Source organism: Doryrhamphus excisus, linkage group LG13, assembly GCF_037039965.1.
Source record: "Doryrhamphus excisus strain RoL-2023G ecotype Guam linkage group LG13, RoL_Dexc_Guam_v1.1, whole genome shotgun sequence".
NCBI lineage: Eukaryota > Metazoa > Chordata > Actinopteri > Syngnathiformes > Syngnathidae > Doryrhamphus > Doryrhamphus excisus.
This window is the reverse complement of record NC_136369.1, coordinates 11852195-11874660: the sequence shown is the minus strand read 5'-3', so window position 1 is coordinate 11874660 and position 22466 is coordinate 11852195. Positions and strand designations below refer to the sequence as shown.

The 22466-nt window shown below is 41.5% G+C and overlaps 3 protein-coding genes across 6 annotated transcripts; 2 read left to right on the top strand and 1 right to left on the bottom strand.

Moving 5' to 3' along the window:
• The first annotated feature begins 32 nt into the window (after positions 1 to 32).
• Positions 33 to 3448, top strand: foxf1 (forkhead box F1). The gene is made up of 2 exons (XM_058089715.2): positions 33 to 1284; positions 1991 to 3448. The coding sequence occupies exons 1-2, from the start codon at positions 300 to 302 to the stop codon at positions 2155 to 2157; spliced, it is 1152 nt and encodes a 383-aa protein (XP_057945698.1). The 5' UTR covers positions 33 to 299; the 3' UTR covers positions 2158 to 3448.
• Positions 3449 to 4681: 1233 nt separating this feature from the next.
• Positions 4682 to 11110, bottom strand: mthfsd (methenyltetrahydrofolate synthetase domain containing). Of its 4 annotated transcripts, XM_058088740.2 has the most exons (9): positions 10488 to 11110; positions 10310 to 10413; positions 10073 to 10165; positions 9886 to 9999; positions 9341 to 9454; positions 9167 to 9257; positions 8085 to 8197; positions 6637 to 6762; positions 4682 to 5563 (listed from the first exon to the last, which is right to left on the bottom strand). In XM_058088740.2, exons 1-9 carry the CDS (start codon positions 10513 to 10515, stop codon positions 4826 to 4828), a joined length of 1521 nt encoding a protein of 506 aa, XP_057944723.2. In that variant the 5' UTR covers positions 10516 to 11110; the 3' UTR covers positions 4682 to 4825. The 4 variants fall into 4 exon arrangements, with proteins under 4 accessions (XP_057944723.2, XP_057944725.2, XP_057944724.2 ...); XM_058088742.2 differs by lacking the exon at positions 9886 to 9999 and having other exon boundaries at positions 10052 to 10165; XM_058088741.2 differs by lacking the exon at positions 10073 to 10165 and having other exon boundaries at positions 10488 to 11109.
• A 678-nt stretch (positions 11111 to 11788) lies between these two features.
• dbndd1 (dysbindin domain containing 1) lies at positions 11789 to 22131 on the top strand. The gene is made up of 4 exons (XM_058088748.2): positions 11789 to 12263; positions 13725 to 13880; positions 16330 to 16467; positions 21386 to 22131. The coding sequence occupies exons 1-4, from the start codon at positions 12233 to 12235 to the stop codon at positions 21538 to 21540; spliced, it is 480 nt and encodes a 159-aa protein (XP_057944731.1). The 5' UTR covers positions 11789 to 12232; the 3' UTR covers positions 21541 to 22131.
• Positions 22132 to 22466: the final 335 nt, after the last annotated feature.

The window sequence follows — 22466 nt, the reverse complement described above, 5'->3', positions numbered from 1 at the left end:
AAGGCATGCAGCTTCCATTGCGCTGATGGCAACAGATACGTAAAAAACTCAGCAGGACAACACGCAGCAAGTGAAGTGGAAAGCGGCCCCTGTTCTGCTCCCTCTCCGGAGAACTTTTAAACGAGGCGAATCACATAGAAGAGAAAGTTGGTCAGGATCCCGCCGGTCTTGTGCACTTCACAAACGCGCTTATTTTGTCTCTTTATGCCAGTGAGTTGACCTTGTCTGGACTAGAAGGTGCCGTGGAGGCGCAAGACGCACATTTTTGCTCTTGTATCCAGGTGAGTAAGGTCTAACCCATGACGGCAGAGATCCAGCAGCCACAAGCGCAGACTCCTGCCCAGAGCAGCCCCATGTCTGCTCCGGACAAGGCGCACGGACAGACCGCGGTGATGGAAACCGCCTCCTCCACCACGAAAGCCAAAAAGACAAACGCAGGCATCCGTCGACCGGAGAAACCTCCTTACTCCTACATCGCCCTCATAGTCATGGCCATCCAGAGCTCTCCCACCAAGCGACTCACCCTAAGTGAAATCTACCAGTTCCTGCAGAGCCGCTTCCCCTTCTTCAGGGGTTCCTACCAGGGGTGGAAAAACTCAGTGCGCCACAACTTATCCCTTAACGAGTGTTTCATCAAGCTGCCCAAGGGTCTTGGTCGACCGGGAAAGGGCCACTACTGGACTATCGACCCTGCGAGTGAGTTCATGTTCGAGGAGGGCTCCTTTAGGAGGAGACCCAGAGGCTTCAGGCGCAAGTGCCAAGCGCTGAAACCCATGTACAGCATGATGAACGGCTTGGGCTTCAACCACATCCCAGACTCATACAACTTCCAGGGCAGCGGAGGGGGGCTATCGTGTCCGCCTAATAGCTTGTCTCTGGACAGCGGGATCGGGATGATGAACGGACACCTGGCGGGAAACATGGAGAGCATGGCTCTCTCCGGCCATTCCATGACGCACTTGTCGGCCAATAGCGGACACTCGTACATGGGGAGCTGCACTGCGCCCACCGCTGGTGGAGATTACCCCCACCACGACAACTCCGCCTCGCCTCTGCTCACCAGCGGTGGTGTGATGGAGCCGCACCCGGTCTACTCCAGCCCGGCCTCGGCGTGGGCTCCATCTCCGGCCTCGGCCAGTCTGAACAACGGGGCTTCTTACATCAAGCAACAGCCTCTCTCTCCGTGCAACCCGGGAGCCAACCCGCTGCAGCCCAGCCTGCCCACACACACACTGGAGCAGCCTTACCTGCACCAGAACAGCCACACGACTACAGACTTACAAGGTAGGCTCCTTGGATAATAACATTAAGTCGTAATAACACTCTGGGGTGACATTATAGCAGATGGTGTGGAAAAAAGCAAACAAAGACTTGCAACATAATTATTAAGTGGTTGGCTGACCTTATGCCCAGCATGGGCCTTGAACGGAGGAACTCACTTTTAAAACGGTTAGGAGTGCTTGGTTACATGCGCCATTAAATTGGACACTTAACTGAACATAAAAGTATTTCAAATACAGGTTTAAATTAAATGGAAGCTTGAGAGAGCTCCAAATTATTGTGTTTGATTTGCCGTTTGAAGGCTCCATTTTTAACCAACTAAACATGCATTCATGGAATACTAACGTCATTTCATATTGGTTAAAAAAACATTTATTGTCTCACAGCGAAAACAAGTACACGTTAATTGTTTTAAAGCCTGTAATTGAATTTTGATATTTAGTATAACTTGTATTTTTTTGACCACATAATAAATACATGCACGCTTTGGACCAACATAGGGGACATGCATTTAGAAAATAGTAAATTAATCTCATATTGGTTAAAATGTATTTATTGTCTCACAGCAAAAACATTTGGTACCTAACTTTATTATTATGACATATATCATTTTGCTTTTTATATAACAGTTATCACAGTGTCACATGCTCTTAAATACATGGCGATAGATCGAAATATGAGTTAACTCACCCTCATTGTTTACCTGCAGGCATCCCTCGGTACCATTCCCAGTCTCCCAGCATGTGTGACCGGAAAGAGTTCGTCTTCTCCTTCAACGCCATGACGTCCTCCGCCATGCATTCACCAAGCAGCGGCTCCTATTACCATCACCATCAGCAGGTCTCCTACCAGGACATCAAGCCGTGCGTCATGTGATGCTATACGGCGTGGCCCGTAGGCAAGCTGGGTTCGGCTCAGCTGCAATGAGAAGGAAGAGGAACCACCGAGGGACGTGAAGGCCTCACAAAAAGAGCGCGGACTACTTTTTTTTCGTCTTCCACCACTCTCACACACACACATCGACAAGAGCAACAGTGACGATGATAACAATAATAATAATAATAATATATAATAATACAAACTTTTACATGCCGTCATCAAGGAGCAGCAGGGTAGAAGACCTCTGCTGATGTTTGGTACTAAGTCCTGCAGCGCGGATGACTACCACTCACACCTTTTTGTCCAGCGTTTATTATTTTTCTTCCATCATGTAAAAATGCACAAGTCTAATTTTCTGTTTTTACTTTACTTTTGCATATTACACTCTTTTTTTGGACTTCCAGTGACATTAACAATTGTGGACATTTCATTTATTTGTCCATTATACTGTATACAAATGATTAAGGCACTTTTTGAATAGCCTATAAGCGCAACTTTCTATTTATTCTAAAAGCCTGCATTTTTTTAATTTCAGGCGAATTGGCCAAGGAGGTGTTATGCTTTATTGGCAATATTTGTCAGAAGGCTTGTAATTAGTTTTAAAATGAAAATGGAGGATATAATGTAAGCACCGTTTATGTCGTTAGGTTAGACCATTCATGTCAGCACTGTGTATTATTCTATACTGTTGGAGAATTTAGCGAGGGCCATCTTTATTACAATTTGTAAGAAATAAAAAAAAATACATCTGTTGGGCTTTTCACGCCCAAATTCCCCCAAAAAGGAGATGTTTAAATGTTGTCAGTCAAACACTTGAACAAATTAAAACTCAATCTGACTGAGTCTAATTTATCAGATTATATTTTTGCTTATTTTGCAAAAAGGTGCACTGCAGTAAAAGGAGAATTTCTTGGATAGGGCTGAAAATTACCTCAGACAATATTGTGTCAATGTAGTGTCAAACGATTCCATAAAAAACAAAGCTTAATTGATGCACAACTGGTGATTCATTTGTTTTTGAAATTAATTTCAATATTACAAAATTAAAATATCTTTTAAAAACCACACACGAAATTCAATTATGCAAAGGCATAATTATATCTGCATGATATAACATTAGGTGTACACCTGTAGTCTAATGGGAACCAGTAAGTGCATGCAATCATCAAAAACAAACATAATGCTATAATGTGAATACATTGAATAATAAAAGATTTAAATGTATCAATCTAGTTTGCAAGATGTCGACCTGTTAAATTGCAAACTAAAGCAGTGCCGTTTACAATAGGGGTTCAATCATTTTGAGTGCAACTGTAGTGGATTATACAACAGAACTGTAACACACTGGGACGTATTTGTCATATTTTACACGAAATATTATTGTAATGATAAACTCGTACATTCGTACAACACTGTTGTTTAATAGGGCTAAAATTCAAAGCTTGTGCTGAGTGTTGATTTTACAACATAAATAATAACTGAGAGTGGGTGCATTCAAAGTTCTTTCTGGTTATAACTTGATTTAAAAAAAAATAATGGCCATTGTCAGTATAGGAAAAACAGTGCTACAATATACGAATATCGTATATGTTCATGGTCACTTTAGTATGCACCCAGCACATACTGTACAGTTGTATCTCTTACTGCATAGTGCATGTGACCGCCAAAACCTCAAGCCTATATAAGCACATTCATGCATGGCACTGGGCAGCAGTGGAATCTGGGATTCACACTGATGACATTGGCTGAGGTGAGGCAGGGCAGAGGGAGCAAGATGACAAACCACAGCTGCTCCTGACCTGCAGGCCTGCACGCCAGCTCCATAAAAAGCCTGCAAGAGGCTGCTGGGTGCAGACTGACATGACTTACTGGACTCATGCGTGTGGTATACATGAACTGCGAGCAGGTAAAGTCAGTCCAAGTACATGGAGGTGGCGTGAGAGGCACAGAGGTGCGTGTTTCTGGGTGATGAAGCGCAGATGTGACGTGCGTGTATACTTGCTGTAAGACTGACCTCTGCTCTGTTTGCACTCAGGGCTGCAGTTTTGAAAGTATGACTACAATTCATAAGTTTGGAAAAATATTATTCAGTGATGTTCAAGACATTTTTGCTGAACTATATATATATATATATATGTCTTGAACATCACTGAATAATATTTTATATATATTATAATTGTCAATATTATAATTATTCATCAAAATTCTAATACAAGTTGATGGATGGCCTAAAAACAAGCTGTCATTTGCACAAAATACCGGGTATAATGCAGTATAAATGTTTAAAATTTATACTAACCCCTAACCCACAGGCAAAATAGGGGACAACACATGTAAAAATATGTAAAATTTGGCCACATGGCGGCGCTATTTGACGTTGTTGTAGTGGCAATCACCGGCATTGTTCTTGGTACTGCATAAGGGTCACCTGGTGGTCTATAAAAGGTATAATGACTATTTAAATAATTAACAGTTTACAGTAGAAAATAAGTCTAAAATAAAAAATATTCACATTTAGAGATGCTGTTGTTGCATATTTTATTTAGAGGCTGTTCAATATAAATATCTGGCTCTACTGTAATCAACCCAGATACATTGAAACCAACCAAAGTGTTACCAATGTGTTATAAGGCATTTTAAGGTCAGTGCACAGTTATTTGTTTTTTTACTGCTCAGTCTTTTCAGGGGCCGCACTCTTTGACTTGGTTGCTTCTGCATCACTTGTCACAGCGGTGGCTGCCGCTGGTTTTGGTCTCCGATTGGATGGGCCGGGCCTCTTGCTGCGGCGTTGACTCTTGGCCATCTCGACCTGCAGACTGAAACCGTTCAGACTGAGCCCCTGCAGAGCCTCGAAGGCCTTCTCGGCAGCCTGCTGGTCGCTGTAGTCCAGGAAGGCCCGGTGCTGAGCTCCCTGCCAGGTGAGCCTGAGAGGCCCCGCCTGTCTCTCTCTAAGGGCGGTCTTCAGCTCGCTAACGCGCAACTCGGTGGGGATCCCACCAAGAAACACTGTGGTTACACCAGGAAGGCTCTTACTTTGGGTCAGAACTTCACCTCCAGTCTCGTCTGAACTCTTCTCCTTCATATTCCCACCTCCTCGTCCCCTTCTCCTTCTCCTTTCGACACCCTCTCCCTCACTTCCTCTGCTTTCTTTTCTCACTCGAGGTGGATGTCGTCTGGTGTTCTGTCCTGGCTCCACACTTTTCTCCTCATTGGACTCTTCCTGGGTGTCTTGCCGGGCTTTCTGCCTTGGCCTCCGTCTGCTTTGCCTTTTGGGTTGATCATTTGGCAAAGGAGGCTCAGTTGCAGGAGGCTCTGCTCCAAGCATGACGTCTTTCCCTGCCTGTTCCTCCAGGGCCAGGAGTTTCTTCAGAATGGGTATCTTCTCCAGTTTTGCTGTGTCCAGCTGAGGACAAAAAACTAGGCATTCTCAGTTAAACTGAAATGGTCATGGTGATACATACTGCACAATTTTCTATTTAAAAAAAAAAATGTAGCTCACCACTGGGTTAACAGCAAGGCTGAAAAATGAATTGGTGCTACTTCATCATGCCACAGTACGAATAAAGCTCCTGCACAGCAGTGGGACATTTCACTTCCTAAGCAGTTAAAAATAAGACCACCGTCTTGATTTGTTGCGTCTTGGAGTGCGTTCGGCAGCCTTTGATGATGATCGGTCCAGAGAAGAATATATGAGGCCATTGTTTTTACAGTGGCCCGTTTGACCCGACACTCCAAACCCGCCCTGACTACCCCCGCCTCTGTGGAGTCCGAGCAGTCCGGGAAGACAACGCTTTGATGATCGCACATGGCCTTCCTGCCTGTGAGGTCAGCGGGTCCTGTTTACTTACACAAGTGTCTTAAGGAGCCCAGAGCTTTGCGCACCAACTGTTTGCACTTTCAAGACAAATGTCACTGTCATGTCTAATGGGAGACATAACACACACTGTGGCACTGATTTAAAAGCAAGCTGACATCTAGATATTGTGATTTACATAGTCACATACACAATACAGATAAACGTATTGAGACACACCTGAGTCAAAATATAAAGGGTTTATACTATGCTTCTTCCAGCATGTCCCATACACAAAGCAGGACATTCCAAACCATTTTGAGTTCATGTTGGTGTAAATGTCAGGTGTCCAAATATTTTTAAAATTAATAATATATTTTAACATTTGTGATTATTCTGTTACTTTTCTGTGTTTGGCACATTGTTTCATTAGTTGATAAACTGTAGAGATACCATATATCCGCTAGAGGGCAGTGCTATTTAAACAAGTGGCAAGGCAACTCTTAGTTCTGTGTTGTTTTAGCACACTGCATGCATTCCTGTAACAACAAGTAAATGTTTCATCCTCGAAGGATACCTTTTAATACAATTAGGCTAAAACGGAAACAGATGTCCCCTGCTTTTTCGTTTAGCTTTACTTCATTATCACATAGGGTCAGCAAAAGAGACACATTTTACTTTACCTTAGTCCAGATGATTCCTTGTGGCTTTGGAGACTGGCAATTGGTCTTTATAACTCTGCTTGGGGTGAGTATGTAATCCACAGTCAGGTCATGACTTTCTATGATCTCCTCAGAAATGTCCACTACCTACAAGGACCAAATACACCAGTAAGTGATGGTTTCATTCACTGCTGATGTTATTTTGAAAACCAAGTAAGATTTTGGCGAGAACAGCGGTAATGACAGTGTTACTGAATTTAAAAAGGAGAAGTCCCTGAATATTCGCTTACACACACAGACATACACCTGCATATTACTATAAATATTTTGGTTATAGTTTGTAGTAGGGATGTCCATTTGCCATTAAAATGACATTGATACACCAATATCGAACATCTCCAGTTTGTGGTGGTGTTGAATTGCTGCATCATTCTCAGAGTTGTTCCAAATATTTTATTCACCGTATTTTCTGCACTAAAAGGCATACTTAAGATCCTTTAATTTTCTCAAAACTCGACGAGGCTCCTTATAATCCGATGTGCTTTATGTTTGCACTGAGTTCCAACATCTACAACTTTTCCCGCTGACACAGGGATATGTACATTACGTATGCTGGCAACTATAAACCAATCAGATGACATGACGTAATATACGTACAGTACGTACGCTTAACGTCCGCCACGCCTCCGGGGCTTCAGAACAACATTGCACCTATCTCTCCACTACTGTGAAAAACCACTAAAATTAAGCATATTAATTCGGAGCTTGCCATAATTCCAAAACTCCAACCTCTGCACATTGGTGTAAATATGGCGTTCAAAATGATGTTGCGAGCGGTGTGAGAGAGATGGATGAAGCAAGTTATGCCTCCATATGTGAATGGATTGTTGATGCTTGGGCTAAGGTTTCTGATCTAACTGTTGTCCGTGCTTTGGCAAAAGTCGGCATCATTGCTGAACAGCCACATGACAACAAGACTGACTGAGACAATGATGAAGGGGAACCCGACAAAATTGCCCAGCTGTTCAATTCAGATGCAGAAGATGAGGACTTTGATGGAGTTGTGGGAGAAGATTCATTAAAAATATGGTAAGTGTATTGTTAAATAATCAAATAAAGTTCAGCTAGAGTCACTGTTTTGCATTCGTTGCCTTTGTTTTTGTAGAACATGTAGTGCTAGGGGGTTGGTACGGTACATACAGTAATACACCCCGGAACTATTAAAGTTGATGGTGTTTCCACCCGGACAGTTTAGCATGCGCCTTATAATACGGCACGGCTTATCTATGTGTTAAGTTCAGAAATAGACACTGTAATTGAGACTGTGATTTATAATCAGGCGTGTCTTATGGAAAATATGCTATATTATTTAGTTACTTTGCTACTTTTATAATAAACCACTGAAAGGCTGAATTACAAACTTTGATAGAATATATTGCACATAAAACACACAAGAAAACAGAACTAACCTGACAGTCATGGACGATAGTGACCACAACAGTAGACTCATCCACAGCGCCCATTGAGGCCATCATTCCGTACTCCAAGTCGGCATAGCCCTCACCTTTTCCAATGCGGTAACCTGGAAGAGGCAGAACTAATTTAAAGTTTCTTTTACAGTTGGGATGCAGTCAATTAATGTAATAGTCTAGTTTTAAGCTAAATGACGGAGTAGCAAAATTCTATTTGAGAGGAGAATGACGGCAACAGGAAATGGGCTGCTGCAGCAAAGTGGATGCTGTGTTGTATAACACTTCAGCATTCCCACCTATGGCATATCAACGGTGTATGCTTATTGTTGTAATTCCTAGTCATGTATACTCGTATGTTGCAAACCAGCTCAACTCTACATAAGGTTGGCATCCTGCGAACCTGAAAAAAATAGCTAATTTTAATAACATGACCTATATGTTCAGGACTATATTTTATAATAATAACAAAACGTTTATTAAATTGCAGCCCACAAGGGCCTGTGCAAAATCCTGCGCTTCAATGAAATCCATGTGGTTTTGTACACTTAGAGCCATATGAGATCGCAGGGAAAAAAATGATCATAAGAATACACAGTGAGAAGAGGGCAGAAGCCACAAGTAGCTGAATTGATCTGATTACACAGAATGAGCACCAATTCCCAGGTCTGGTCTTCCTCAAACCTCTAGAGGTGGAGCTATAATGCACGTCACAAATGCAATGTGATAGCCCTAAACCGAAAACTCCAAGAGTTTTCCAGAAATTTCTACTTTTCATTTCCCCAATTCGTAACATACAATATAGTTAATTAAAACAACATGGAGCAGAAAGCAATCAGAGGAATATACAGTGACGGTAAATGGTTTCAGTTGTGTGTGGGTCAGTCTTTCAATTCCATGTGTTCAGTGCTGTGTATCACTTGGGACAAACTTTCTACTTTCTCTGACAGGATTCATTTTGGCTTCTTTCACTCATTAGTCACAGAACACCATTAACCTCGAGCTTGAAACATTTCCAAACCGATAAGACCATTAACAGGTGTGTCATTTGTCAGTAAACAATTGTTACATGGTGTCCTCACCTTTCTCCGACACGGCCACAGAGCCAACCACCACAAGGTCCACCTTGACTTTGGCATCCAGGCCAATTGGCGTGCTAAACTCTTTCACACCCTGCAGGTGGTAACACTTAAATGTTGGCTACAAGGATAAAGTATATGGATCATGAGTGAATATATAACATGTGAGACTTCAACCTGAGAGGAAGAGCATATACGCAGCTGTTCTTTGTTGGCTCCTTGGGGAGGAACAATCTTGTTAAAAAGGCCAGAACGAAGACGAGGGGTTGGGACCAATAAAGTTTTGTGTGCCTGTTAAAAGAGAGAGAAAGAAACTAACATTATTACCTTGCGCCAACTTTGAGACAAGTAAACAAATTGTTACAATTTCTGAAAGAGAGACTTACTTGTAAAATTCTAATTGTATCCAGTGGTTAACTTCTTTTTACACTTGCAAAGATAAGAAGCATGAGGAATATCTGCAACACTATGATACATTCTAACGAGATAACTATTCTGACTCGCAAATTGAAGGGTTTTTCTTTTAAACTGGAGTCTACCTATATATATATATATATATATATATATATATATATATATATATATATATATATCTTGTTCATTACATTTTGAAATTAAAACCAATTTTTAGAGGTTGTTACATGAGGCAAACAAGATGCAACCTGGTTCAAAAAAATGTCTGTAGCCTTGTGGCAGTCCTTTCAGGTTATTGGTATTTGCACCTGCAACACTGCGAGGCGGACACCCTCCAGAGGTTTATCAGGATCCACCTTCACCTCAGCTGTCTGGGTAAACACTTGGAGCTCAGAGACTTTGGCGCAGGCTGTGAAAGCCCCCTGGTTGGAAAACAGAAAAGTGTATTGTAGCTTTAAGTTAGCTCCAACTTACTTCCAGTGTAATAATGCGGGCCTGCTGCTGGGGTCTGTCGGGGTTTATTTTAACTGTCTGGCTGGACTTGAACTCCTGCAGGACAGCAAGCCTGTTGCAGGCTTGAATTGAACCCTGGCCAGTAAATACACAAATAGGACAAATGCTGTAGTTTAGGAACGTTAGCTTTAGCTGTGACGATCTAATGCACTGGTCACGTTGTGTATATCCCATCACAGCAATGGGCCGCCTCAGATTCTTCAACTGGTTAAAACTTACCTTGAAATTAGGGATTCTGTTGTGAACAGGCCTGGGGAAGTTAGCCAGATTCTTGTCTTCGATGTAGTCCCAAACTTTTTGACGAATATCCCATTTTGTTGCTCCTGTTGTGAGAGTGGCATTTGCTAAATGATTACGACAGTAATGGCGTCGAGATCCGTTCGTTCGTTGAACTTACCTGGACTGATTTTTATAAGAGGCTCCATGGCGTTCTGTCACAGAAACAATTATTCGGCTTATCTTTCGTGGGGAGAACTTACATGTGCGATATGATATGCAAGTAACGTAACACGACAGGGACAGCTGCGTGACAATGTTTATTCTCTCTACGGCGAGCCAGGAGGGTCAAACGTACTGTATCAAAAAGCGAAATTAAAAAAGATGCAGCAAAGTAAAGTAATGCGTTTAAGTTTCAACTTCAGCGCAAAACCACATATATTACGTCATTCTCCAGTGTAAAGGAAACATGGCTTGTTTCAAGTAAACCGTATGACAACAGTTACCTTACACTATCTGGAACTCTGGCGTTGTCCATATATGGTCATTGAATTTTCTAGACGCCGAAATCGAGAAGCCTTACGACATTTCTAGCAATTTACGAGACTATATTGGTGATATTTACTATGAGTATCTTTTGAAACATTTCTATCGATTTAGTTATGCTTCTCGAAGTATAGGCAGCCAACAAATGACATATACGTGCCAATTTTGATGGTTTATTCACAATAGTTGCCAAATATTAGCAAAGTGGTCTGAAACAATCACAACATATCCTACCACAAGTGAGGGGGGAAAAAATCTGACCATTGTTATTTTATAAGCTCCGCCTTTTATACCATGTGACTAAATTACCGTATGTAATCAAACAAACGTGCAAAGAAATTTACATACGGGCCGGTAACTACTAAATTACAGCAGCGTTGATTATTTTCCATGCCCAGATGTTAAGATAGCTTCAAAAATTAAGCGTAAAAACAGGCAAGGAGGTATGAACTGCTTTACAATGTAAATAGATTCTGTTTGTTTTATTTTTTAACTGTCCTGTTCTTCTCATCAAAGCACAGATGATTGACACAATATACTGTTGTCCACTGCAAACTACATTGTATAATTAATAAATTAACGTATTTTAGTGATAAAACCTCACCATTTTGGCATTTTTTCACCGAAGACAATCATGAATGCAAACGTACAGCCTCTATTTTGACAATTTTATGTGACTGTTTGCAGGGTCATGTTTTCACCACAAGAGGGCAGCCTCTACCAGGGATGACTTTCAGCAAATTACAGAGGGTAGTGGCAAGGGTGTGAGCCCCACCAATCATCATTTGCTTTAAAACTTGTAGCCCCGCATTGTACACACCTACCAGAAACACACTTCCTGTATGACACACTCCATATTACCATATTGGTCCCCCATATTACCCACTCTCCAAAGGATATACTGTACCTCCCCGACGCCCCCAGCGTCCCTCTCTCTGTCTGGGCAGGGAGCCAAGCTTCACACCCCCACCCCCCACCCCTCTCTCTGTCTCTCCTCTCTGGCTGTGGGTCTCAGTGTATTCTATACATGTCAAGCAAAGCTTCACAATGCCGTGCTTACTAAACCCAGGAGCTTAGGAATTCGCTCTGATGTCGCTGTTCCCAGACCCCCCTTCGCTCCTCTGTGGTAGATCGACTGTGTGAGGCTCTGATGGACAAGCCTGGCAGGTGGACCGAGCGAGCGACATCACCTGTTTGGGAAATCTGTGAAGAGGAGAAAAAGAAGTCATCGGGGAGCTGATATCTTGCTCTTGCTTACCTACCCATCCCCTCTTCCTTGCACACACCCACACGCTTGCCTCTCCCTTCTTCCCTCCCCGCTTGTCTCCTCCACTCTTGGATGCTGGGTGGTGAACAGCAGGACTCTCTTGGTTGAGCCACATGGAGGCACAGGGAGGGGCTCCCAGCCCAGGTAAGAACGCTTTCTATTCCCTGTCAACATTTTTTTTGTACTTCTGTGTTCATCCTGGATGCATGACCTGTTAATGGTCATCCTATGTCAAGTCAGTCAGCATGTTCTAAACCCTTGTTTCTGGGCTAGACTGGCATGTAGGCTAAGCAGGGGAGCCAATACACTGTGATCATTGTCCTAACATACCATAAAGGTTCTACTCCCAAGTTGCAGGGAAGAGGGCCTCTTTTCAAACATAGGTCAGCCATGCAGAAAGTGTACCGATGAGAGACAAATTGCTGTGCAATAGTGGATGCATTGTTTGAAGGCCATCCCGGGAAGCCCACTGTATGGAAGCCTGACACAATGCACCCCATGCTGCAATGCACTGCAACATCCAAGCATTGTTGACAATGTGTAAACTTTGATGCTGACGGGTTAAAAAGTAGCGCACTAAATGAAGTGAATAACATAGTCAGCACTGAAACCTGATTGGAACTGCTGTCAGAAGGTTCTTTGACTTGAGAATACATTTGCATGAAATAACGCTAGAAGCTATTTCTTAGCATATAGTCAGACACACAGTTATCCTTGTGCTCATGTTTGTACTTCAACTCCATGATGAAAGATTATTCATTTATGTAGATTAAATTCAATAAGACCAAACATTATATTGATTCGTCCAGGGCTGGGCCGCTAAGAGTTGCATTATGAAAGCATTGTACGGGTACTATTTATGTACAAATAAGCAAATAAGAACTGTGCAATAATAATGCAGAGTTTTATCTGACACTAAAATATTACAAACACATCTCTGTAGGATAAAGTGTAGCCATTATTACATATGTACCTAATGAAGTGTCCAGTGTCTCGACTGTATATCACATTATAGTTGCTTTTGTCATGGCGTTGTCTTGATAAAAGAGAGCGCAGATTCATTCTTTCTGCCAGTGTCACACAAAAATAACTATGGATTTGTGACATCATTTATTTCTTGTCTTATCGCCAATCGCCATCTGCTATCTGACAGCTTGAGACATGGCTGTGCACAGACTGGGATGGAGTTGTTTTGCAGTTCTAATAACTCCATATAGATTCAGCAAGTGGTGTGAGATCAGCATGTGCATCCCTTTAGTGCAGACCTGCCAATATGTACACATTAATAGTACTTGAGATGTAATTTCACTCTTGAATAAGCTTGTATGCGCTCAATTGTGTTGTTTTGTTTTCATGGTTTCAGTTTCATGTGCAGTCTGTACTATAGAGATAAATGAATAGATATCAGTCTCTCTGGTATTTCAAATCGGGGTGTGAGAAAACATTTCTGTCCCTTGGGAGGCATAACAGAAAATAATTGAGATCCACTGCTTCAGACAGTCATACAAGGTACAACAATGTTCCGCTTCCTATTGTGTTCAATGCCCAATGCAGTCCAATTTTCATTTTTCCTTCCCTATCATCTCTGTGTTTGTGCTCCATTAGAGCCTAATAAAGACATCCAGAAGCTGCTAAAGCCCTCCAGCTCAGGTGACCTTTCTCAGGAGCTGTTCCAGCAGCATGCCGCAGGCGAGGAAGAAGAGGAGGAAGGTGGTCTGGCAGGACACACCGCCAGTCTTCTGCACATCTCTGAAAAGAGACGTGAGTACAATGGAGGGAGGGACAGAGTGATAATGAGATGATGAGAAGGATGGCAAGGGGATGCAAGGTCATTATTGGTGGGTGATTACTTCAGTAGGATAAATGATTAGGTGAGTCTGATAATCAATGTCAATAATCAGTGCTACAGAGAAAAAGCGCATATCAATGGTCCGAGGCCCGATTGGCTAACATTTGAAATATTTATTTACTGTATATGTCTTAAAGTAGCATTCATTCAAGCCTCTTAATAATTACAGACCTTTTTAAGTATTCCGGTCCTATATTCTTAAAGATGGCTGCAGCACAGGGCACAATGCTGAAAGCCCTCATTGTGCATCAGTGCTGCACAGAGATGAATGCTGGAGCTACACGGGCGACAAGGCAGCTTTTATCTGCTTCACTAACTGAACCGTTTTTGACAGCTCATCCAGAGGCCAATGTCTGTGACCTACTAGTCGCTCTTGTCACCTGGCATCACAGCCTGGAGCATATTTTTAATTTAATTGATCTATTTAGAAATATTTTTAAAGAACCACTAAAATACAAAAAAAATGCAACATGTTCTGGTATGTTTAGCATCCTGCAGACAGAAAGCCGCCAATTCAGGATAAAGGGTAGGCTGTCCGTTTGTGTTCTCAAACCCAACCATTTAAAACTCAATGCAACACATGTAAAAATCAGATGGAGAGATGGATGGCACTCCATTGGTTACTATTGATTGGCACTATTAAACTATTAAGTGCTCACTTATTTGCTCCACTTTTGAGAGGCACTCAGTCGCTTTTGAAGTTCTGCGATAGTCACCACTACACTTGTGTTACCCAGTTTAGTAGACATAATAAGAGTAAATAAGACATTTAGGAAGTAAGACTCCTGAAATGCTGCGATTGGCTGGCGACCAGTCCAGGGTGTACCCCACCTCTCGCCCGAAAACAGCTGGGGTAGGCTCCGGCATACCTGTGACCCTAGTGAGGATAAGCGGTACAGAAAATGGATGGACGAACTGCTGAAATGTATTCCATAGAGGAGCTGAGCGGCAGGAAGACAGGAAGTGATGTCAGGGGTTCAGAGTTGCGCTTTAGCTTGGCGTGGGTTACTGCGGCAACAGTAGCCCATGTTTTTATTGTGCCTCTTGTGAGATCATTCAAACCTGCAATACAATCTGTTGTTGTGGCAGTCAAGTCTGGTGTTTGAGTCTCTCCCCGAACATTACACTAAGACTTTTGACACCTAGTGTGCAGAGTTAAAGTGTATAAATTGCACAATTGCGCATATTTAGAGGCATTTATTTCACACACATTAGGAATATGAATATTTAGAGCGGGATTAAAGGCATGCTAGCAATAGTGGAGATCAGTCAAACGTATCGGCACACACGTGTGCCCATTTGACAGCAGGCTACAGCTTTACATCATCACTTTGGTTGTTTAATCCAAGTGTCAATTCAAACACACACAAGGACTCCCTTGATTTTGCTTTGGAGATGGGAGGGAGTTTTTCAGTCTGACTGGGAGACAAAGCGCCCTGATCAATTATTTAAGGAGAAGAGTGGGAGAGAACAGGGAAAGGGGGTAGGGGGAATAAGGATTGAAGATTATAGTGATGAGGAAGAGGAGTCTTTATGCACAGCTTTTATTTCTTATGTCTTGCCTGAGAAGGCAAAGCTCAAAGTTGCAATATATAATCAGTGATGAGTGGTTACTGAAGTCCCCAAGGGGACACTTCTATGTGCATCTCCACACAGGATGGAAAAAGGGCTGCCATTTGTCCTTGTTTTTCACAGCAGCCTTACTGCAGTCTGGGAAGGGGAATATTAACAGCTCTTTGTGGAAGCCTTTTTTAACACCCACGCAGCCTGTGAAGGGATTCATCCAGACTTGACAGGCAGACTTGACTCACATGGAAACACCTCAATCTGCTTCAACAAGAAAAAAAAATCTGAATTGATTTTCACTTGTGTAGCTAAAACACAGGGGTGTCCAACTTACAGCCCATTGGCAACATTTGGATCAATTATGGATCCATTTTTAACCGGCCTGCATCAAAGTCTATAAGTATAATGGACTATGGCCTACATATAATACAGTGTATACTTAACGGTTTTGTATTTCTTATGTTAAACACTAGTGGGAGCTACTGTCTTGAACAAGGCAGTGTCTCCACAAAGAAAGCCATCACAGAATAACAATTGCTGATGTTAAACAGAAATGGTGGAACCAAAGAGATGCAACAATGCAAAGCAAATGCTCGGCATTGGGCCCAATGACTGGAATTGGCCATTAAACATGGAATCTATTGTTAAACACGGACTCTCGCAAAACGTGACATAATGTCAATAAAATGCTGTCATCTTAAGGTGAAGGAACGTTTGTGTGGGGAAATATTAGCCCAGTCCCAGGTGGCCTTTGAAGAAACATCATAGCGCCATTTTGTCTGTCTTTCCCTACAGAACCTCTGAGCAGTGTATCATCATTAGAAGTCCACTTTGACCTTCTAGACCTCACCGAGCTGACTGACATGTCAGACCAAGAGCTGGCTGAAGTCTTTGTTGACTCTGATGAGGAGAACCACAATGAATGTCCACCAGGTGGGATGTAGCAGACTTGCACACAGAACAACACCTGAACACAACCAATGACGCTCTTCGGATGAGACAATTTGTCAAAAATTTGTCTAAAAAATGGTTTAGAAGGAAAAATCATCATAGTGCAGTTGTTCCTTGTTACATCGTATCTCCAATATTGTTCCCTCACTTTTGCGTTTTTTCCAAGGATGTCCGATATTGGCTTTTTTGCCGAAAATCTCAATACTCTCCGATACCGATATCAGCTGATACCAATATATGCAACATGACGTATATACTCTGGTGGAATGAACACAAATGTTGTATACAACATTTTTCCGAGAAAAATCAGACATCGATATTAACCGACATTGCATTTTTATGCTGACACCGGGACGATCCCCATTTTGAAAAATATTTTTGAATTAATAAATGATCGCTGACTATTATTCTGTGATACATTTTTGTCTGCTTATTTTGTCCTTCTTCGTCGTTATAGCCTGTGCACAAGTATGGCGTAATGTGATGTCAACAAAGATAGTGACTTTGGCTAGCAGCAGTGTTTACGTTTACGTTGAAGATACTACAACAATAAGGAACTTTCCCAATGCTAACGGCAAATTATTATGTCTTATTGGTAATATAATAAGGTAATATAAGTATAGAGGTATTCTATTCGGCTAAAACCCCTAAAGTTGAGCTGTGTGAGAAATTTCAAGTCATTCTGATTCACAAGGTCAAACTTTGGAGTTTCATAACACCACCGCAATGTGGTGTTTTTGCATGGGCAACACAGTAGGGGTGCGTGTTTTGACAAATGTTCTCGCTTTTGTGTGTGCGGCAGTTCAGGAGTAGAAGAATGAGCTTACACAAACAAACACAGTCATGTGGAAAAATGGGGACACTGCATGAGTGTGTCACACCCGTTTGACACTAGTTAGTATCACATGTTAAGAAACTAATTGAAACGTGACTATATTTAGTAAGAATCATTTCTTACATGAGCTAATAAAGATAGCTATTATATACGTAGACTATTGGATAGAATTATTGTTAGAGAATTATTAGAGACCACTAGAACTAACACCCCTATAGTCACCTTTAACTGGTAATACAGTAGACATAATAACAAGAAAAATGTAAGACATGAATAAGACTCATGTGTGTTGCTACAAATGTGTTCCCTGGGAGAGGAGTGGCTGGCAGACAGGAAGACAGGATTTTTTATGAGGGATTATTGTGCCTGTTGTGAGGTTAAAATGTGCAATAAAAGCCATCAAGTCTGGCTTAAGTCTGGGTGTCTCACCAAATATTACAATATAATGAACACCTTGTGACAAGTGTAGAATACTACATATCATTCACTGCGTCTAACTTATATTTGTATTTTAGTTCTGTGGTGAGGAACAACTGCACTTATAAAAAGAGGCAGGGACAAGGTCTTTGGAGATACTAGGTGTCTGGCTCAAGCACTCTTTTGAAACCAACTGGGATTGGAGGTCATATGTGTTGTTTAGTACACCGCCAAGAGGGGGTCCTCTTGAATATTTATGATATGTATTATTAATATAATATGGTTGTCTTTTAGTCATCGGTAAATGTGAAATAACTGGGAATACGCCCACATTTAAAAGCAGAAAGGGAGTAAAAGTAGGAGCTGGGCTTCATGATTGTATGCATAATGTAAAAAGGTTCATGAGAGTCCATCCTGTTTGTGTTTCACAGCAGCGGGTGCATGAAAACACCATCCATACTTTTCTAAGGAAGGCTGAATTATCCACCATGTGTTATTCATGACTTGGGTGCTTCATCCTGCATGCAGAAGGTGAACTCGCCCCTGTTGTTGTCACCCAGCAGGCTCACCAGCTTTTTATACCAGCTCACACTCTCAGATAATGTCCTCAAATAGGAATACAGGGTGTGTGTGGATAAACTGACACATTTGATTGCTTCTTAATGAAAATGGCACCTTTGTGATACTCCCAACTGAATGTGTGTGGATGGATGGACTCAAAAAACATTAGATTGATAGGCTGTGGTGTCTTTGCAGCACCAGTAGTTGGTCAATTACCAAAAATGTCACTTGTCATTGTGAAAACCGACCAATGCTATGCAGCAGACTACTGTTAACTATCATTGTGCATTACATATTGTCATATGAGTTTTATTCAAAAACACTCTCTTTTCTGAGCCACGACATGTTTATTTACGTTGGAAAAGTGTTACAAAATGTCGCCACAACCTCTCACGTGCATTAATAAGTCTATTGGAGGAACGAGGCAATATTACATTGCGCTGCCAGTCTTTACACCACAGACACTCGACATAATATTTGCAATGTAATAAAAAAAAGTGATATTGGATAATTCCTCACGGCACACCTAACGATTTCTCACAGCACGCTAGTGGTTGAAAATCACTGCTCTATAGGACACTTCTTGTTCTGCTAACCTAATCAGGATGAATGTATTGTTTGTTGTCATTATTATTGGGGTGCATTCAGGTATCTTTGTATTTTTTAGCTAATTGGTAACTTTTAAAACTGTATCATAGCATCATCATCTTTTCCCATTTTATTGTTTCTCTCTGATAATGCACTTTATGGCGCTGCTTGTTATGTGTGAGTTATCATCCCATTGGGCCATCTGCCTTATATAGCGCTATTTGCAGTAGCTTTTAAAGGTGTTATACATCATCCACTGCAGATGAACATTGGGGAGTGCTTGGGTTGTATGAAGACACTAAAGGGAGAATGGGGATTATTACAGAGCGGCAAAAGGAAATAAATGTAATTGTAAAAAGTACAGTATTATCCAGAAAAACATCAGAAATGGTCATGAACAGCATAAATTGTAATTTGGCCAATGTGGCAGGGGATGCCAAATGAGCGGTTTTGGAGCAACATATACAATAAAAATGTCTGATCATCCACATTAATTGGATGCAGCAACAATGTGGATGTCGTCTCAGTTACCATTGTTCATTTCAATGACACAGGAAGCTATTAGTAAATAGCTAGAAATAGCTAGTCAACAAGAGTTGCTCACACTCAGGAAAACACGGCCCCTTGGCATTTTGGTAGAGAATTGCAAGTCACACACTCAGCCCCCGCCAAAGAACTGTAACAAGATCAAGATGCCATCAGAAGGGCCAACATAGTGACTGCATAATTCATCCAAAGAGTGACATAATTAATCGGCTTCTATTAGTTTAAGAAGCAACCTCACAATCACTTCTATTTATTTTTACATGTATCATCTACGAGTAAAAATAGATCAGCGATACAAAATGCAGAAAATACTATTGTGACATTCTGACTTCAGATGCTTCACTTGTTTTTAAGTTCCCAAATGTCGCCGACTTTAGGCTGTGCCCCCCCCCGCACAGACACAATCAACACAAAGACTGTCGCTAAAATATTTTCCTTTATGTAATTTACTTTCATATCCCTGTCATCACTTTTGGCAGTGCTGAATGTAGCCAGCAGGAATCACAGCTCTCACCTTCTGAAGGCTCCTCTGGAGCATTTTTATCTTTTGTGATCACTTTCTAATGCACCCCCTGCTTCTCTCAGTGCAATTATGCTTTACACGTACTTTCGACTAAGTGGAAAGCTGCCGACTTGGCACTGCTGGGTGAAGACCACGTGATGGTAGAGTGAGTGAGGTAGAGGTAATGCAAGTGAAAAAGAGGTGCATGGGTGAGGGAGTTCATGCTAAATTCGGCTCCCTAAATAATTAACATTTTAGCTGATGGAACTAAACTGTCGTCCTTGAAAAAAGATCGAAAGAACATTTATATTAAGTCTTTTCTTTGCATTGTTTACATTTGTTTTAAAAAGGTCACTGAATATGTTGTATAACAATTCCACTCTGGAATGATAACTTTTCAAATACATCATTAATGACCTTTATGCCCATGATGTGTGTATAGTATAAATGTTTGACCACAACTGTATGGAGTCTACATATTGAGCAATGGTGGCTATCGAACGTGTTTGTAGTAAAGCAGACTGGCCTGTTCAGGTCACTGTCCTTCTCATTAACATCCTGCGGAGAAGCCATCAATCTTCTCAGGTTAATCTGCACCCCCCCCACCACCAACCCCGCCCCCTGTGTGTGTGTGTGTATGTGTTTCATGGCCATCATGGACCATTACATCATTAATCCCTGCATCCCACCAGAATTCACCTCAATCACTTGCACCTACAATGTGAAAATTGTGAAATTGTCATATCTCTGTAAATGGACTAAATTTAAATGAAACTAAACCCTGAAATTAGATGTCTTGTATTGTCTAATTACAAAGGGGATGAAAAATTATTATAATGGAAGTCAATGGGACTTTTTTGTCCACTAGGGTCCCAAAAGGAAGAAAAATAAATAAAAAACCAAACATTAAAATCAATTTTACTACTAATCTTATGTATAGCTGAACCTGATCTTTGACGTAGAAGAAAGCCTGCTTAACTCATTTTGTTTGTATTTTTTCCCAAGCAACAATAGTGAATCAAATGGCAATAAATAATACAAATATTGATGTTTGGCATATTTTACACAAACTCAAGTTGATTGAGAGATACAAGCAAAAAAGTTAAAAGAAAATAAATATGTGTTTTTTATAGCAGTTTTTGAGGGAAGAGTTTTTTGTCCTCTCGGGACCCGAAAGGGTGTGAAATTAAAGGGACCCTAGTGGGTAAAATGTTTACTCTTATTGTGTCTACTATATTGGGCTGTAATGTTAAAGTATTTAGAAGGTCGTGAACAGGTTTTGATACTTCAGCTATAAAAATATTCGATTTATGAATAATGAATGACTACTGTCAAGTCTAGAACCAACTAACCCTGGTAAACAAAGGCTTACCGTACAGTTAAATGCACTATTTTTACTATTACACTGTTCAATATAATGATTATTACGCGTGTGTGTGTGTGTTTGGCAGGTTCCCAGCAGGCAGTGCTGGCCAAAGGAGGTTACATGCGCTCCCCCTCGTGGACACGCTGCAGCAAGGTGGAGCACCCCAGGGAGAGGAAGCACCACAGCGACTCAGACACCGCAGAGCCCTTAATGAAGCTGGAAAGGCCAAAACAACCTTAACATGTGGTGTGTGTCTGTGTGTGACGCAAGTGGAATGAAGCTCAGAGCAGACAGCCAGCATCGGAGTGGACCACTGACACAGTGTTGTATGGTGCTGATGAACAGTTGAGGAGTTCAAGGTGAACTCTGAACACATTGCTCTGTGTTCTAAGGATATGCGGTAAACACACACACACACACACACACACTCACTCACCTTCCTTCTCTGCTCTTATTGCACTCTCGATGATTTGAAGTTCTGTTTCCTAGTGACAGACAGGGTAGTAGCACTGTTACTTTCAAATTGCCGAAATCATGTAGTTTTCCCATTCTTCCTAACATGTTCAAAAATGATGACTGCCACTTTTTCTTCTTATTCAAGTTGGTTTTCCAAAGCCTGAAACTGATGGTGGAAAGAATTAACTGAGCTACTGTGAATTTGCATGAATGCCAAACACACAATCAAGTGCCAATACTTGTGAAGAGACAGCCCGCTTAGATGATTTATTTTTTATTTAGTTAATACCTGGACCGATAATCATCTGGAATGGGGTGAGTGACTGTAAGAGGAATAAAATAAGAGTTGTGGAAAACTGTGCTTTGTTGAGTGATTTGTAATTAAGCTATGATTCCCCTCTTAAATTTGCAGCACAAGGATGAGACAAAGTTCAGCATCCACCTTATTGTTGATTGCTCATTTTCCTCACAGTTGATCAAGTCAAATGTTCTTCTCTTTCACAGGCTACAGTATAGCCTCATCTGACCTTGCTGGGGTCATATCCTCAACCTGAGGCTCACATTTACAGTACCACACTAAAGTGACTACACCAATCACACCTTCTTCTTGAGGATGCTGTTTAAGATTCTTAAGATTCCTGTTCAGTTATTATTATTATGGGCATGCACTGCATAGAGTGCCATCTTTCGCTATATGCTAGCGTGCTAAC